Below are 17,478 nucleotides of genomic sequence, written 5' to 3'. Positions count from 1 at the left end.
AAGGGGGGGGACAGAGAGAGAGAGAGAGAGAGAAGAGGAGAAAGAGACAGAGAAGGGGGGAAGCAGAGAAGTGGGGAGACAGGCAGAGGCAAAGCTGCCTCTTCGAGAGGAAGATGGAAAAGAGAGCGAGCTCAGGCCGGAAGCTGAAGATCAGCCTGCCTCAGCGGATGGGGAGGGGAATGGGTGTGGCTTGACTCTTAAAGGGACCAAAACCATAACAGAGGTGTCCTCTGATGTGTCCATCACTGAGAAGAGTCATCTCTCCAGCCCACTAGCAAGGTTTTTGACTCTAGCTTTCAATCATGGAAATTTTCTTCATCAGTTAGGCTGATTCCTGTGACTATATATATTATATATATGTACACACATACACACATACATACAGTTCAGTTCTGTGCTTAATTTGATGTCATCTATTACAGGATATGCAAAAGGACTGTGTGTGTGCCCTCAAGATGGTGGGGCTCCTGTCTTGGAGAAGAGAAACAAGCCTGTGCTGCATGTGTTGGTGTACTCACCAAGAAGTACTTGTTTGCAGCGCTCCTGGAGAACTGCACTCCACGCCCTGTGACAGTGTGCTTGTGGGAGCCACATGCTCTGCTTTCCGGTGACATGGATGGTCAGCCATAGCAACATCCTAGAAGATGGGATTATGAAAAAGTGAATAAAATCTACTTTGGGAGTCACAAGTGGGTATCATAACCAGTTTCTATTCACCTAAGACGTCAGAATGATGAAGCAGCCAGGATAATTATGGTTGGTCATGGAGGATAAGCAGGAAACTTGTCCCAAGGGGGACAGTGATTTTGTTTCTGACAAAGTAAATTTCAAAATAGAAGAAGATGATAATCAAACTCCTTGTCACAGTTTGGAAAGAGTGTACTTTAAAAGTGAGCCAGAGGATATGAGACAGACAGACAGTGGCGATGAGCAGGCAGAAATCAGGGCAACAAGCTGTGCCTGTCAGCCTCCTGGGAAATACTTACCTGCTGGGAGTGAGGATGACTATGGCTCCCTCTTCTCCCAGTATAGTAGCACACTGTACAATGTTGCCATGGAAGCCGTGACCCAGAGTCTTCTTTCTAGCCGACACATAAGCTCCAGGAAGAAGTCTCCAGCTTGGAAGCATTTCTTTATCTCTCCTCGAGATAGCACTAAAGCAATATGCACATACTGCATGAAAGAGTTCAGTAGGGGCAAAAATGAAAAAGACTTGAGTACAAGTTGCCTCATGAGACATGTGAGGCGGGCACATCCCACCAAGCTCATTCAAGAAAACGGAAGTCTCTCAGCAGGGTCCTCCTTTCCCTCTCCCTCTCTTCTGCTTCCACCACAGCCTGCAGATGTGGGAGAGCTCAGCACTGTGCTCTCACCTGTCAAACTTGTCCAGAAAATGGCTCCCAAAATTCCATCCCCTGACCAAATAATGGAAGAGTCTGTGACTGTGGTCCCTTCTGAGGAGGTGTCCTCTGATGTGTCCATCACTGAGAAGTATAGCAGAGAAGAGGCCTTAGTGGGCTCATCCCCCAACCTCTCCATGCTCCATTACGATGACACTTCAGAAAGCATGGCCGAGAGAAACCTTCCCCTTCCCAAAAGCACATCTGGGTCCAGGAGGAGGTCAGCTGTCTGGAAGCACTTCTACCTGTCACCCCTTGATAGCTCCAAGGCCGTCTGTGTCCACTGTATGAATGAGTTCAGCAGGGGGAAGAATGGGAAGGACCTGGGCACAAGCTGCCTCATCAGGCACATGTGGCGAGCACATCGATCCATTGTACTCCAGGAGAATGGGGGCAGCACAGGCATCCCACCATTGTACCCTATGCCTCCTACCCTGCTGCCTGCCCTGCTGCCCCCAGAGGGGGATCTAAACTCTGCATCGTTGTCTCCAGGAAAACAAGTTAAAGAGTGCCCTTCTGCCTCCTCTTCCCCAGACAGGCTGCCTGAAGACCTGTCATCACACCCCAATCCTGGGGGTGTACCCCGGGAAGATGTGTCCATGTTGTCATCCTCTGATGACTTGGGGGAGGCCTCTGTAGTATCTTCTCCAGAAAAGCAGCCAACAGATGCAGTAAGTCCAAGGTTTGAATCAGGTACTGTCTTCCAGCAAAATAAGAAGGTCATGAGAAGACTGAAGTCAGAAGTCTGGCATCACTTTTCCCTGGCCCCCATGGACAGTCTCAAAGCAGTGTGCCGGTACTGTAGCTGTGTTATTAGTCGGGGGAAGAAGGGGGACGTAGGCACGAGTTGTTTGATGCGACATCTGTACAGACGCCACCCTGAGGTTGTCGGGACCCAGAAGGAGTTTCTGGGTGCAAGTTTGGCAAACTCTCCATATGCCACTTTGGCCTCTGCAGAAAGCTCCTCCAAATTAACTGACTTGCCAGCAGTGGTCAGAAAAAACCATCAAGGTGTGTTTCCTACCAACAGCAAGAAGACCTCAAAGCTCTGGAACCACTTTTCTATTTGCTCTGCAGATTCAACCAAGGTGGTGTGCCTGCACTGTGGCCGGACCATCAGCAGGGGCAAGAAGCCCACCAACCTGGGCACCAGCTGCCTCTTGAGACATTTGCAGCGATTCCATGGCCATGTACTCAAGAATGATGTCTCAGAGGCCACTCTGCCCCATTCTTCAGGCATCCGGAGGCCTCTGGGCTTGGAGCTTTCAGGGACTTCCTCTTTCCGTGACTCAACTGAGAAGCTCTATGACTCTCACCCAGTTGCCAAAAAAATCACAAGTCTCATAGCTGAAATGATTGCACTTGACCTTCAGCCATACTCCCTTGTAGACAACATTGGCTTTAACAGGCTGCTTGAATACTTGAAACCTCAATACTCCTTACCCTCCCCTTCCTACTTCTCTAGAACAGCTATCCCAGGTATGTATGACAATGTGAAGCAGATAATTATGTCACATCTGAAGGAAGCTGAGAGTGGTGTGGTCCACTTCACCTCCGGAATATGGATGAGTAGCCAGACTCGTGAGTACCTGACCCTTACAGCTCACTGGGTCACCTTCGCATCTGCTGTCCGACCACATTGTGAGGACCACCACTGCTCAGCACTCTTAGATGTATCACAGATTGACTGTGACTACAGTGGAAATAGCATTCAGAAGCAGCTGGAGTGTTGGTGGGAAGCCTGGGTGACTTCCATCGGCCTTCAGATTGGCATCACTGTCACTGACAATCCAAGCATAGGGAAGATGCTGAATGAGGGCGAACACTCAAGCGTGCAGTGCTTCAGCCACACAGTGAATCTGATTGTGAGTGAAGCTATCAAGAGCCAGAGGATGGTGCAGAACTTACTGAGCATTGCCCGAAAGCTGTGTGAGCGAGTCCATCGGTCGCCCAGGGCAAGAGAAAAGCTAGCAGAGCTCCAGAAGGAGTATGAGCTACCACAGCATCAGCTGATCCAGGATGTACCATCCAAGTGGAGCACATCATTCCACATGCTTGAACGGCTAATTGAGCAGAAGAGGGCAGTTAATGAGGTGTCCATTGAGTGTAACTTCAGAGAATTGATCAGCTGTGACCAGTGGGAGGTTATGCAGTCTGTGTGCCATGTGCTGAGACCGTTTGATGCTGCAAGCCGAGAGATGAGCGCCCACATGTCTACCCTGAGCCAGGTCATCCCCATGATCCACATCCTCAGCAGGAAAGTCGAGATGCTCTTTGGGGAGACAATGGGCATTGACACCATGCTCAAGTCCCTCAAGGAAGCCATGGCAAGCCGCCTGTCTGCCACCCTCCATGACCCCAGGTACATCTTTGCCACACTGCTGGACCCTCGCTACAAAGCTTCTCTGTTCACAGAGGAAGAGGCGGAACAGTACAGGCAAGACTTAATCAGGGAGCTAGAAATATTGAATTCTACCTCAGAGGACACGGCCACCTCCAGTGGCTGTGACTCAGGGTCCCCACTTAAAGACACTGACACAGGGGAGAGCCTGTGGTCACTTGTTGCACCAATAAAGAGAGATAAGAGAGAGAAGCTACCCGAAGACATGGTGCTTGCGTATTTGGAGGAAGAGGTGCTGGAACACAGCTGTGACCCACTTACCTACTGGAACCTGAAGCGGTCATCCTGGCCTGGGCTGTCTACCTTAGCAGTCCGATTTCTGGGCTGCCCCCCAAGTACAGTCCCCTCAGAAAAGCTCTTCAGCACACCCACGGAGGCTGGCAGCTTTGGACAGCCCAGGCTCACGATGGAGCATTTTGAAAAGCTCATCTTTTTAAAAGTGAATCTCCCCTTGATATGCTTTCAGTATTGAACTCATGATGGAGCCACCAGGTTGGATATGTGCTTCAGAGTGCTAGCTATGGCGCCAGGGCTGACTCACCTGGCAGGGCCATGTAGGACACCAGACCAGGTATCTGGGACCACCTGCCAGTTCTCACCATACTATCCACATGTGCCTTACTCCTCCTTCAGGCCAGGTGTCGAGGTGCGTTTTCAGAAGCCAACTAGAAACAGTCTTGGCAATTATGAAATAGGATGATCAGGTTTAATTCATAACTATAAAGGGGTTTTTTTTGTTGGCTTTTTTTAGAGGATAGTAATTTGTTTTGCTAGAATGAAGGGAAGATATAAACATTTTAAACAATTTTATTGTGTAGGGTTTTTATTCAGTTGTATAAAACCCACAAATCAGGTGCTGTATTTTAATTAAATATTATTTTAACTGCAACAAAACAGCTTTTGTGGCTGTCAGATGAAACCTGTAAATAGGAGGTGGAGGTTAAGCCATCCTGACTGAATAGTTCTTAACCACCGGCTCCAAAGTATGTTGAGGAGAGAATATTCTGGAAGCTGTTTACTGTAACAGAAGTCAGGCATTTGAAAACAAAACTGAACTTAGGCGTATCATGGAGTATCAGTTACGTGGTTGTTTGTCACGAGAACTTTTCCATGTCAGGCGTTTGCATTCAGGTTTTACATGGTCAGTTAACTCAGAGATACCCCACTTATCATGAACTCCTGGAAATTGGATCCACGTTTTAAAGTCATGCTTAGGGTCTCACCAGTGCATGATAGGACACGTTTACAGCAGATGGCCTGTTGATCAAATCTCCATGCCTCTGATTTATTTTGCATCTCTACACAATAAAGCTATCTCATAAGAAGTATGCACTGACAACCCCACCCCTTCCGTTTGCTCAGACTATAGCTCAGATTCTACTTTGAGGAGATAGCTTGTTAACAGGGAAAGTGCTTGTTTATTGCAGTCATCAGAAAAGCCTTAGGCATTTAGATTTTTTTCCTATGATAGGGAAGATTCAACTATCACCGGGGTATTATTATAAAATCCCAAGGATATCAAAATGAAATATCAAATGTCAGACTCCAAAGTTTTTGCTTTAATGTCTAAAGAATTCATTTTCTCATTCAAATCAGTTAAATATTATGGGTGAGACAAATCACTCATTTGCCTCTGACCTTTTAGAAAAAGCTGTTCTTTTGTTGAAATACTGTATGTAGGCTCAGTCTAAATTTGTGTGAACTATGATTTAGTGTATTTATAAATGATGAAGTTGGATTCTGAAATTAAACTTTTTATTTGCGATTTTCTACTGCTGATTGACGCTGGCTTTTTATTTTTAGGATAATAAAACAGGCATGCTTTTATGGGTTGATATATATAAAGTGCATTTGAACAGTGTTTGAAATGTCATCGTAGTCACAAATAGGACACTGGGGAGTAGGGGCAGCGTTCCCATTTTTGATGAAGGTAATGATGATTAGAACTCAGCTATCACCTCTCCATATCCCCTCTTACCTGATGTCTGTGCATTTATCTTCTGTTCACCAACCTGTTTCCAGAGCTCTTGACCTGGAATATGAGTCCTATGGTCCACCCACTGCACTGTGGCCAACACTCCTGGCATAGGAAGTCTAGTTGGAGGTAGGAGCAAGGAAATAATAGTTCAGCAGATGTTGCTGAACCGTCTGCAGCAGTTGCCATTCTGTTGTTTTTCTTTCCTTTGCTTTCATTTTTTTTCTTTTCAAGGCAGGATCTCATGTATGTAGCCCAGGATGACCTCCTATGTAGTCAAGGATGAGAATGAGTTTAAACTTCTGATTCTTCTGCTTCTGCCTCCCAGGTACTGAGTGGACAAGTATATGTTACCAATGCTTGGTTTTATGCAGTGCTAAGAACAAAGCCAAGAGTTTGGTACATGTTAGACAACTGAACCTCATCCTGTTTTTCTTAGAATTATATATTTGAATGATAATATAATTGGATTTGGGAGATACTTCATAGATTTTTTTTTTCCCCATCCAAAACAAGTCAGCCCTTCAAGATGTGGTGGTATATGTTGGTCCCAGCACTTGGGAGGTGGAGGAAGGGATATCTCCAGCTTGAGGCCTGTCTGGGCTATAGAATTAGACCCCATTCAAATCGAAACAAAAACAGACTAAGTCAGTCCAAGTAACTTGTAGGGTTATGTTTGGTTTCCTCGGTCAACAGTGACTAAGAGTCCTTCTTCCCCCAGGAGCTGAGCTAATTCTGTCATAGCACTGACTCACCTGGAGGATCCAGATCTGGCAAAGCCTGTAAGCTTGAGCAAGGATGCCAGACCACAGCCATCTCTAGTGGTCTTTGTGCTTTTGTACGTGAAACTTTTTTAGGTCACAGGCACTTTTTTTTGTTTACATATTGTATAAGAGCTTCTGTCGTACTTCAGTGACAGGATGGGATACTTGTGATGTCAACCAGAGGCACATACGTTGGAGATGCTCACAAAGGTTCATTTAAAGCTGTATTGGTGCCTAACCTCACCTGCGTATTTTTAAATTTTCAGCATCACACTACCATAATTCCTACATCACAGGATATAAAGATTGCAGAAAAACATGTATGTCTCAGCATAAGTATGACTTCCTGACACTGAAAGCACCTTTCTCTGAATATACACTGACAGGTGATGGATATGTTTTGATTCCTGGCACCCTTAGTACTAAGGACACTGCTGAGCTATCCCTATCCTCAGTTGCTGATAGCCCTGCAAGAGAACAAGTAAGAGTCCCAGTGCTGGTTACCAGTATAGTTTGGCACTTAGTTAGGTATTCAGATGGTAGATGGTAGGTATCACTAGAATGTGTATGTGTTCTCCACCATCCTGCCTCAATTTACCTTCTGAGTTTATTTTCCTGTTCCTAGATGACATTTGGAGCAGGTTGTTCCTGGATTCTTCCTGTCTAGCTGGAGTAAGTTTTCTAGTTAGGGTTACTGTTGCTGTGATAAAACATCATGGCCAAAGCAAACTGGGGAGGAAAGGGTTTATTTGATTTACACTTGCACACTGAAGGAAGCCAGGACAGGAACCCAAAGAGGATAGGAACCTGGAAGCAAGAGGTGTTGCAGAGACTGTGCTGTGTGTATGCACACACACTGCTTACTGGCTTGCTCCCTATGGCTTGCTTAGCATGTTTTCTTACAGAAACTAGGATCACCAGCTCAGGGATGGCACCACCCAAAATTGGCTTGGCCCTTTCCCATCAATCACTAATTAGAAAATACCTTACAACCTGTTTTTTGTTTCTGTTTTGTTATTTTTGAGACAGGGACTCTTTGTAGCCCTGGCTGTCCTGGAACTTGGTCTATAGACCAGGCTAGCTTTGCACTCACAGAGATCCACCTGTTTCTGTCTCCTAAGTGCTGGGATTAAAGGCATATGCCACCCTGCTTTTACAGCCTGATTTTCATAGAGGCATTTTCTTAATTGGGTTTCCTTCTTTCCAGATAACTCCTCTTTTTGTCAAGTTAACATAAAACTAGCTAGCACAGTAAGTAACAAGCCTTTTATAAAAGCCTCAACAAAACTCTAACTTTGGTCAACATGTCTGCCAGTTCTCTAACAACACTGGACTTCATTTGAAGCTGAAATTCTTTTCCCTTTTACTTCTGATCACAGCATAGCAGCTGGTGACCAGCTCTCATCACAAAACTTACATATAATTAAAATGATCTTTCGGGGCTGGTGCTATGGTTTAATGGGTAAAGAAAGGTACTTGCCACTAAACCAGACAACCTGAGTTTGTTCCAAGAACTCCCAAAGTTGTCCTCAGATCTTCGATGTCCACACAGATGATGCCATGGTGCACACCAAGCTGGGCATGTTCTGTACACCTGCAATAAGAGTGAAACTTTCTGAAAACAGCCAGGGGCAGCTGAGGCTGCTGGATGTGAAGAAACTAGGAAAGGAAGCAAATCCTATAATTTCTAACTTTTCTTCCTGTTGGAACATTTACTGGTGCCCTGTATGTGAGACCAAACAGAAGATGATGCCAGAGTTGGCAACAGGGCCCTGAGCCATGAAACCAATGGTACTTGAGAGCTGTGGAATAACCTCAAACTCCAGAGACAAAGGTCTTAGAGAAGAGAGAATCAGTGTGGGCCACATCTTCTGTGAGTACCTTCCCCTAAGGAGACAGGTGCTGCTTCCTCTTATGTCAGAGCCTGCTCCAACAAAGTCAGCTATGGTACCTGGAGGAGGGCACAAGGATTGAGGAAATGGCAGATTGAAAAAATTGAGACAGGAAAAACAGGATGGATTCAGGAGGTCTGTTGGTAATACCAACCAGCCCCAAGTCTATTTCTTGGCCAGCATATATACTAATTATAGGCAAAAAGCAAATCGAAGAACAGCACAATCAGTTAATCACCTCCCTGCACTGTCCTCGAGAGAAAGAAACAAGTAGCTTCATCTATCCCTTGGGTCCTGCTAGCAGCAAACAGTTTGGACTTTGGCTGGCATTCAACAGCCTGTGTCTTAATAGATAATGCGTTCTCTCTCATGGGCAAAATACTCTTTTCCATGGGCTTAATCAGAACTTTCTCACAGCCCTCAAGTATACTAGAGCAAGCAGAGCAGACAGGCTTGAACTCATGACTGTTAAGACAAAATGGACTCCAGATGGAAACTGAGTCATTTTGTGGGCTACCAGTCTTGGACCGCCCTGAAGCAGAGGCCCATAAAAGCTAAAGAGGCAGCCTGAAGCAGGTGACAAACCAGTTCCTAAGTGCCTGCCACAGAGAAGCCCCAGGGACTCTAGGTGAGACCCTCAGGGTGGTGAAGGTGAGCAGACTATATGAGCCTGTGGTGCTTTAAGTCACCCAGCCATAGCTGCACAAGGATGACTTGCCCGCCCTTTCAATGGAAGGACAGCTTCTACAGCTTCACATCTATAATTTGACTCAATAAAAATACCACTGAAATAAAAACCAAATGCTAAAAGGTAGTAATAATAGATAATAGAAACAGACACTTGATCCAAACACTAGAGTTTTCCAATGTGACTCTCAGTCGGTTCAGTAATGCAGATACACCTTGGCTTAAGATGAATTACACCTAAGCTGGGCAGTGGTAGGCAGAGGCAGGTGGATATAGAGAATGAGTTCTAGGATGGCCAGGGCTACACAGAGAAACCCTTTCCTAAAAAAAAAACAAAAAAGATTGGTTATGCCCTGACCTGTCAGAAGCAGGAAGTGGGATGTGAGTTGAAGGTGTGTTTAACATTAAGCTGCTGAGGATAAGAGCAGCCAAGCCTTTAGAACTGCCTTCTCACCACAGGTGGGCTGCTGCAGTGAGGACTGAAAACTTTGAATCCAGGTCAGTTAGGTGTCTCCATTTCCACAGTTTGTCAGTTGCCCCCTTCTCAGGCATATCTAGTGGTCTGGGGGTTTCCGCAGCCACCACAGCCAGCAGAATACCTATCTGTAGAAGGTCAGAAAGTAACTCGGTTCAACATGACTGAGTAACTGCTACTGATTCAAACTTTGGGAGTCTGATCCCACGTAGTTTTATTTAGGTGTATTTAAACATAGCGCAATCTGGTGAAAATGTTCCTGGTGATAATTAACAGAATTCCGTGTGCACAAATCAAGCTTAAGGCACAACTATTTTGAAACTCTTTGTAAAGTGCATATGGTGTCTTCCATAAAGACGGTTCTCTAGGTTGACTATGTGACAGCTTCCAGACAGAAAGGTTATGTAGATGGATAAGTTCACAACAAGGGTCTGGGGGAGGATCCAGTGTAATCTTGGATCCACATAGATATCGCAAAGGTCACCAGGCTATTAGCTACATTCATTCCCAGCCTTCTGAGAGGGTAACAGGTTATACATTCCTTCCTTAAAGGAACAACCCTGTGTCTTTAACATTATTTGTTCACTGCTTGTCTGGTCTTCCACATCTTAACATTCTCCAGCAAAAACAAGATAGTCAAGTAAGTGAGATCCTGCCAGCCACAGGTAAATGTGGCCACCATTGGATCCTGGAACATAAAGGGAAATGTGTAACTTGAGCACAGACTTGAACAATGACCTTTGGCTGGTCTGACCCATGACCCGTTCACAGCACCAGGCTGAATGGCACTCAGCTACAACTCAACATCCCCTTCCACCTTGCAGATTCTAGTATTAGAGAATGCAGAAAAAGCCTCTCCCGTTCTTGTCAGCTTTTTAGTGTTTTTTTAGTCTATTGTCATATTATTTGTGCTTAAAAAGCCTTTGTTTTATTAATCTTACATTTATCTAATATATTTTCCTTTATTATATAATTGATTTTCTGATCTGTTCTTTACATTATTTTTAATATCTGGCTTTCTTTCCCATGTCACATTTCTTCTTTAATTTATTATTATTTTACTCTTTCACTTGATGTTATTTTTGACGTTTTTGTTTCTGGGGTTATTGGTGTATTTGTCTTTGGTTGAGTTTGGTTGTATTCCTCTATCTGTTTTGGTTTGGTAGCGTTGCTCTTATGGTGATTAGTTCTCTCTCAGTGCTCCTGACAACCGAGTCTCAAGAGAAAGCTGCTAGTGAGGAAGACTCCCAAGTGAAACCGGAAGAGAGAGGTGCCTACCTCCCAGGATGTGAACTGTAGCTTACAAACATGAGAAACATGACAAACCAAGGCAACATGACTCCTCCAAATGGTGAGAACTCTTCAACAACTAAGACCAAAGACTAAGAGATTTTAAATTGCTAGATAAATGATTCAAGAACAGTATTTAAAATGATAGTTACCTTAAGGGGGATAAATGAAGTTAATTCAGAACTGGACAAAAAAGTCAGCTGTTGGATCAAAATTAGCACAGGGCCTGTACCTCAAGGTTTATAGGACAGAGAAAAGCCTGGCTCAAGTTTGAGTGAGGATGAGACAGCAAAAATTAGGTAGATGCCCCTCCAGCCAGAGGGAGGGTTTGGCTGCCTCTCATTGAATGGAGGTACCCCCACATCACACCATGTCACTTAAGTTATATAAGCTGATGCTCACAGCAATAAACTGAGTTCCTGCTTGACTCGACTCCCTATCACGTCTGATTGTCCTGCATTGTGGGGCAGAATGTGCACTTATCTTTCCCTGGGGATTAAGGAAGCTCAAGAAGCCAGCAGTCAGCAACATAAATGAGAAATTCAACAATGAAATTGGGAGTTTGAAGAAGTAAGCAGTATAGCGGTATATTATTTGTGTTTTAATAAATAAAGGTTGCCTGAAGGTCAGAGGGCCAGGCTCTAAAACACCTTTAACCAATTCTATCCAGTCTTTAGGAATAATTATATTACAAACTGATCATGAATTTAACATTTGCTTCACAGACCATAAATGCATGCCATATGAGGCTATGACTTCCTTGAATCTCCTTAACATTGGTACAGGAGTCCAGTTAGTTCTAACAGAGTTTCTGTCATTTGGCAATTCCTGTAAGGTTACTGGATATATAAAGGTTGGTTGGTTGAAAACCTTAGGCTGTTCCTCTCTCTCTGTTCTTATAGTGCAATGCTGAAATTTGTTCTCCATTAAATTCCTCTGTCTGGATATGAATATCTCTGTGATCTGTTTTATTAGGTTTTCCTAACACCTATATTTTAGCATTCAGATTAACCAACTTTTTTAGTGATAAGACAAAAATGATAGGGCTGGAGAGATGGCTCAGAGGTTAAGAACACTGACTGCTCTTCCAGAGGTCCTGAGTTCAATTCCCAGCAACCACATGGTGACTCACAACCATCTGTACTGAGATCTGGTGCCCTCTCTGGCCTGCAAGCATATGTGAGAGGAATGTTGTATGCATAATACAATAAATCTTTTTAAAAAAAAAGACAAAAATGATAAAGCTGACAATGTTTACAATTGACACTACATGAATCCCATCTAAATTAGAGATCCTCTCATTTAATCATTCCATTTTCAAACTGTCTATCATATATACAAAGACCCAAATCCCTCCATTGTAGCCTCGAACTCCCAGAGATCGCCTGCCTCTGCCTCCCGAGTGCTGGGATTAAAGGCGTGCACCACCACCGCCTGGCTAGTTCTTCCCATTTTCTAATGTGTGTGTGTGGGAATCTCCCTCTTTTAACTAATTCCTTCCTTTAACAATCCCCAATTGTCTTACCAAATCTACCGGCGATGGTGATGAAGATATGAAGTTTATTGCTGCTGCTAAGAACAGTAAGAGCCTGAATGGACTTCAAGGCAGCTACCTAGTTTGACAGCAATCCAAGAAGGGGGTTCAGGGAGAGCCCACAACCTTCAGGTGAAGAGACAGATGATTGTTCTGAAAAAGCACGGGATTGGTGATTGTATGTATTGGGGGGGAGGGGGAGTTGGCTGCCTGAAACCAGAACCAGTCAGTCTAAGGCAGGTGAATCCTGTGGTGTTTGGAGCCCAGGTGCTTCTGGAGTTTGGGTGGCAACTGGAGACTGTTTCAGAGAGGCTACAACAGGAAAATCCCAAACTCACTCAGAGGTTTGGGGAAAAAGAAAAGAGAGCCTAACCAGGTGGTGCTGGAGCCCCATGTGCAGCTACAGCCTGTGCTGGTAGTTTAAAAGCCACAGGTAAATGGCTTTTTCATGAATTTGTACCCCAATTGTTGGGCGCCAATTGTAGCATGAATAATAAAAACTCAGAGATAGATACCTGAAGATTAGAGAAGCAAAGCATCCAAGCCACTAGAGAGTTCTTATGTAATCTTCAGACTAAAAGAGCGAGTTCCTGTCTCACCCCACCTTATATTCCTCTTTAGTGCTAGGATTAAATCCGTGCACAACCACTCAGTCTCATGGCTCACTAGTGTGGCTGCTGGGATTAAAGATATATACCACCGCCAGGCCTGTATGGCTGACTAGTGTGGCTGTTTTGTGTTCTGGTCTTCAGGCAAGCTTTATTTATTAAAATACAAATGAAACATCACTACATCTCTGCCTGTCTTTACAAAGATAAACAGAAACAATGACACTAATGACCAAAAAGAGGCTAGGTGTGCTGGAACACAGTCTCAGAATGGAGTCATATAAGGGGAATTCTGAGTGCTTGTGAGAAAACGCCAAGAAAACAATCTTGTGACCTCCATTTCTTCAAAATCACAGAATTGTTCTTGGAATGAGCTTTTGTGCACCTCCCAAGTGTAGCAGATAGGAGTGACTTTAGACAATTCGTTACACCTGGCTATTGTAGTTTGTATACATGCTTCTATGAAAAAGCATGTGTTTGTCATGTGTGCTTATTATGATTGTAGACTTTACACGTCTTTTTTTAAAAATATTTATTTATTATGTACACAATATTCTGTCTGTGTGTATGCCTGCAGGCCAGGAGAGGGCACCAGACCTCATTACAGATGGTTGTGAACCACCATGTGGTTGCTGGGAATTGAACTCAGGACCTTTGGAAGAGCAGGCAATGCTCTTAACCTCTGAGCCATCTCTCCAGTCCCACATATAAACTGCCTGATGTTCTGAATCAAGTTGGCTGTTGCAGATGTTAGTCTACCTCATTTTCAGGCTCCATCCCCTCCCAACCCCCGCCAAGTTCCACTACCTTTAGAGTGTAAGCAGGGATGAGAAGGAAACCTCCCTGTGCTTGCCTCTAGTAGTGCTTTGATCCCCAGCACAGTCATGCTCTATAAGCTAAAAAATGATGGGAGTATGGTAAAAGCTCGTAAGACTGAACGCAAAGAGCAAAGGCTTGCAGACACACACAAACACACCTTATCTGCACTTCAGATGGAAAACAACCATACCGAGGCAGGGCAAGGGCCATCCCAAGAAACTTACTGACAGTGTTTGCACACCCAGTCATGGGCAGGGGAGTGAACTACAAACAGATCTTGACCTCCCTCTTGCAAGTTTGTTCTGTGCAGCAAACTGCACAGTAATTCCAGAACTACTTAGTGTGTACTTTTGCTACTGAACAAAGTACCAAGTGTATGGATACTGCCAAGAGCCACTATTTTTATTGTGGAAGGGGATTGCACTATCGTGGCATGGAGGATGAGAAGAACTCCATGACATGGGATGAACTGTATGGGTATTGGGGCTGAGGACAGAGTTTAGTACATGCTAGGCTAGCATGCATGAGACCCTGAGTTCAATCCTCAGGCCTACCAAACAGGTAGTATAGATATGGCCCATGACTGTCCATACATGTTCATGTGTGCACATGCAGGCATGTACAACCTCATCAGTCTACAGGAAGGACCTAAGAGCAGACATCCAAAGAGCAACACGGATACCCAACCCCAGATACCATCCTAAAATCATTCTCCAAAAAGAGCCAGGGCACTTGAGAGAGACATGACTAGTCCTACAGCCCAGGAGGACACACACTTCGGAGTACTGTACACCAGAAACATTCAAAGGGGCAGCCCAGGAGGACACAAACTTCGGAGTGCTGTACAACAGAAACATTCATGACGCCATGTCACAAGGTAAGCACCAAGTGATAGGGCTCCCATTGGCACATCTCACACCATATGAACACCAGAACTAGGAATGACTTACAGACCATTGCAGTTAAGCAATCCAGAGTACAGAGAAAATAAATACATGGATGTGGGTACATATAGGTAAGGAACGGGAATAATGGCTGAGAGTGTTCACAATGCTGATTGGGGGTCAATCACACAAAAGACCGCATCAGGACACATCTGTGCTGTGTGTCATGGTCGTGCAGAGAAGTCTGCACCTCTAAGCTGAGATAGACCAAAGATTATATACTTCAAACCACCAGCTCTCAGAGACTTAGAAACAGCCGAGGGATAGCTCAATTGGTAAACTGCTTACCTTGCAAGCATGGTGACCTGAGTTCAACCCATAGAACTAATTAGGGTGGGGGAATCCAGGCATGTATGTGGTATATACTTGTAATTCCAGTACTTGGGAAGCAAGAGATGTGGGTCCCTGGGGCTCACTTGCCAGAAATCAGAAAAATGGTAGATAGTGCCTGAGGAACAAAAGCCAAGATTGTTTCCTAGCCTTAACACACATGCACCGGCTGTACACATCGGAAAAGTGTACATGCACGCAGGCACAAGTCTTCATAGCTGTGTAGTGTCCTGTACAGATCTGTGCTATGCAGACTGTGTATGTGTGGTTTCTGCCTGCATATTGGATGCATGATGTGCACACATCATCTGTTACCTGTATGACTGGCACTGTCACACTTCATAAATGAATGTTCAGTACAATGTGACAGAGCCGTGACCCCTGCTGTGAAACCAAGGCAGAGACTGACTGTCCCTGGAAGCAACCACAGAACAAGACACTGTAAGAAACCATAATTTTTATTTCTGTTCTTTTATAAACATGTTTATGTCCTAAGAATCAACAGCTGTAATAAAGGGTGGTGGGACTGCCCTGTGCTGAAGCTCCAGGTTTATATTATGGTCTCCTGAGGCCATGGCAACAAGTGTGGTTCCGGGGCAGGAAATACACACTGAGGGTCACTGCAAGCTAGGGTGGCAGGGTGCTCTAGCCTGGCTCACTGTCCCGTTGGTTATGAATGGTTCCCAATTTTAATATAAATGATCCTGTGGGCCACCTAACCATGGCAGACAGGTCTGAGCCGGCCATTATCACATCTGGTGATAGGTCCTGGGCTCCACATTCTCTTAGCCCTGTGCCCTAGGTGTGGCTATGGCAGGCCCCTGCCTGCGACAAGTCAACACCAGGGGCAGGCTGGAAGTCCTTGGTCCTTTTCTTTGTTTCCCTGAACTATCAGAAGGATCCACTTGAGGCTCATGGTGAATGACCATCCTCTCAGGCCGGCCTACGCAGCCGCTCCAGAAGCACCAGTTTTGTCTGTAGGTTGACATCAAAGGGTGGCAGTTTCATCGGAGTCAGACTCACACCTGTAGTGCCCTCAATACTGGCCAGGACACGGTGTGTATCCCTGTAGAGGGCCAGGTGCCCGGGTGCTGCCTCCATGAGGATGTGTGTATAGTCCAGCATGCGCTTTGCTCCAGGGTGCACGTCCTCCCTCTTGTCATACCTGGGAGAGAAAAGCCACCTGTCTCCACTGCACTCATCTTCGCCTGTCTCACACCACCTCTCCCTACCACCTAGGTGCCACTGAGGTGACTTCTAGGTGGCCTCCACCTGTAGCATAATGCTTTAGAAACAAACCTCCAGTCATCGTTGACCTGCAGAAACCGTGACACACCTGTCTGGGCAGCAGCCACATCAATGTGCAGATGGACATCTAGAAAACCAAATCTCAGAAGTCAACATGGTACCTTACTCAGGGCCAGCCTGGTCCCCAGGGAGCACCCTATACCAACCTGTCTGGGGTGGCACCAATTCATGTAGCTGCTGCATCGCAACACCACCAGGATAGTTGAAATGGGATACATAGAGGGATGTGGCTGAATATGCCACATTTACCACGATGTGTCCTATCACAAACAGAGCTCCCATCTTGTACAGCCAAGACTTTTTATAGTTATTCAGGCTGTGAAAAGAAAGATATTCAATGAAAAGCATACGGTGGCAAGAACACCAGCATATCCAATCACATCTAGGAAAAGTGGTCCTAGAGTATCAGCCACTCCAACTTCACCAAGTCATTACAAGCAGGGAAGCTACTCAAAGATATATCTGGGTAATCAGCCAAAGAATAAAAGGGCTCTGAAACTGCTTTTGCTAAAAAGCACCAGCTCCTCACCTGGGACCACATGGTAACTAAAAGCAGACAAAAGCCTGGCATTCCCGGGTTCTTCCTGCATGTCTCCTGTCTTGAGACTCTGGGTCCCTCACTGGTTTAGTTCTGAGTCTAGATATGTCACATATCAAGGAGTCTTGTCTATAAGCTGATGACAGCGAACCCATTTCATGTTCCTTCAAGGTTGAAGGCACAAAGAGTAACTGAGATATCTTACTGTCTACTTTGACAATGTCCTGCTCCAAATCCACAGAAATCACCTTATGTCTCCAGTTGTCCTAAACCCCATAGACAGATCACCTCATGATGAGATCACCCCCAGCAGGAATGGTCATCTCAGAGCAACTGGACTGTCTTCTCACCTCCTTATAGAACCAGAACTGAGATAATCATCAACCAGACCACACTGACCAAGACTTCTTAATTATGCATACCTCTTGCCCCTACCTAATTCTGTTTAAACTAAAGCTCATGTCAGTGCTCCCTCATCTGTTCTTTTTTTTTTTTTTTTTTTTTTTTTTTTTT

At 45.0% G+C, this 17,478-nt stretch overlaps 2 protein-coding genes across 8 annotated transcripts in view; one reads left to right on the top strand and one right to left on the bottom strand.

Moving 5' to 3' along the window:
* The first annotated feature begins 230 nt into the window (after positions 1-230).
* Zbed4 (zinc finger BED-type containing 4) lies at positions 231-6,004 on the top strand. The gene has a single exon (XM_013348807.2). It carries the CDS (start codon positions 764-766, stop codon positions 4,271-4,273), a length of 3,510 nt encoding a protein of 1,169 aa, XP_013204261.1. The 5' UTR covers positions 231-763; the 3' UTR covers positions 4,274-6,004.
* A 9,802-nt stretch (positions 6,005-15,806) lies between these two features.
* Positions 15,807-17,478, bottom strand: part of Alg12 (ALG12, alpha-1,6-mannosyltransferase) — a 15,511-nt gene continuing 13,839 nt past the window's right edge. For 6 of the 7 annotated variants that reach the window (XM_013348899.1, XM_013348897.2, XM_026782738.1 and 3 more), the window contains 3 exons: positions 16,574-16,743; positions 16,419-16,494; positions 15,807-16,284 (listed from right to left, as the gene is read on the bottom strand). In XM_013348899.1, coding sequence (XP_013204353.1) covers positions 16,053-16,284; positions 16,419-16,494; positions 16,574-16,743 — 478 coding nt within the window. In that variant the 3' untranslated portion in view covers positions 15,807-16,052. The remainder of the gene's footprint in view (positions 16,285-16,418; positions 16,495-16,573; positions 16,744-17,478) is intronic. The other variant, XM_026782737.1, reaches the window with a different exon arrangement.

Source organism: Microtus ochrogaster, chromosome 15 (assembly GCF_000317375.1).
Source record: "Microtus ochrogaster isolate Prairie Vole_2 chromosome 15, MicOch1.0, whole genome shotgun sequence".
NCBI classification, from domain to species: domain Eukaryota; kingdom Metazoa; phylum Chordata; class Mammalia; order Rodentia; family Cricetidae; genus Microtus; species Microtus ochrogaster.
This window is presented reverse-complemented; position numbering and strand designations above follow the sequence as displayed.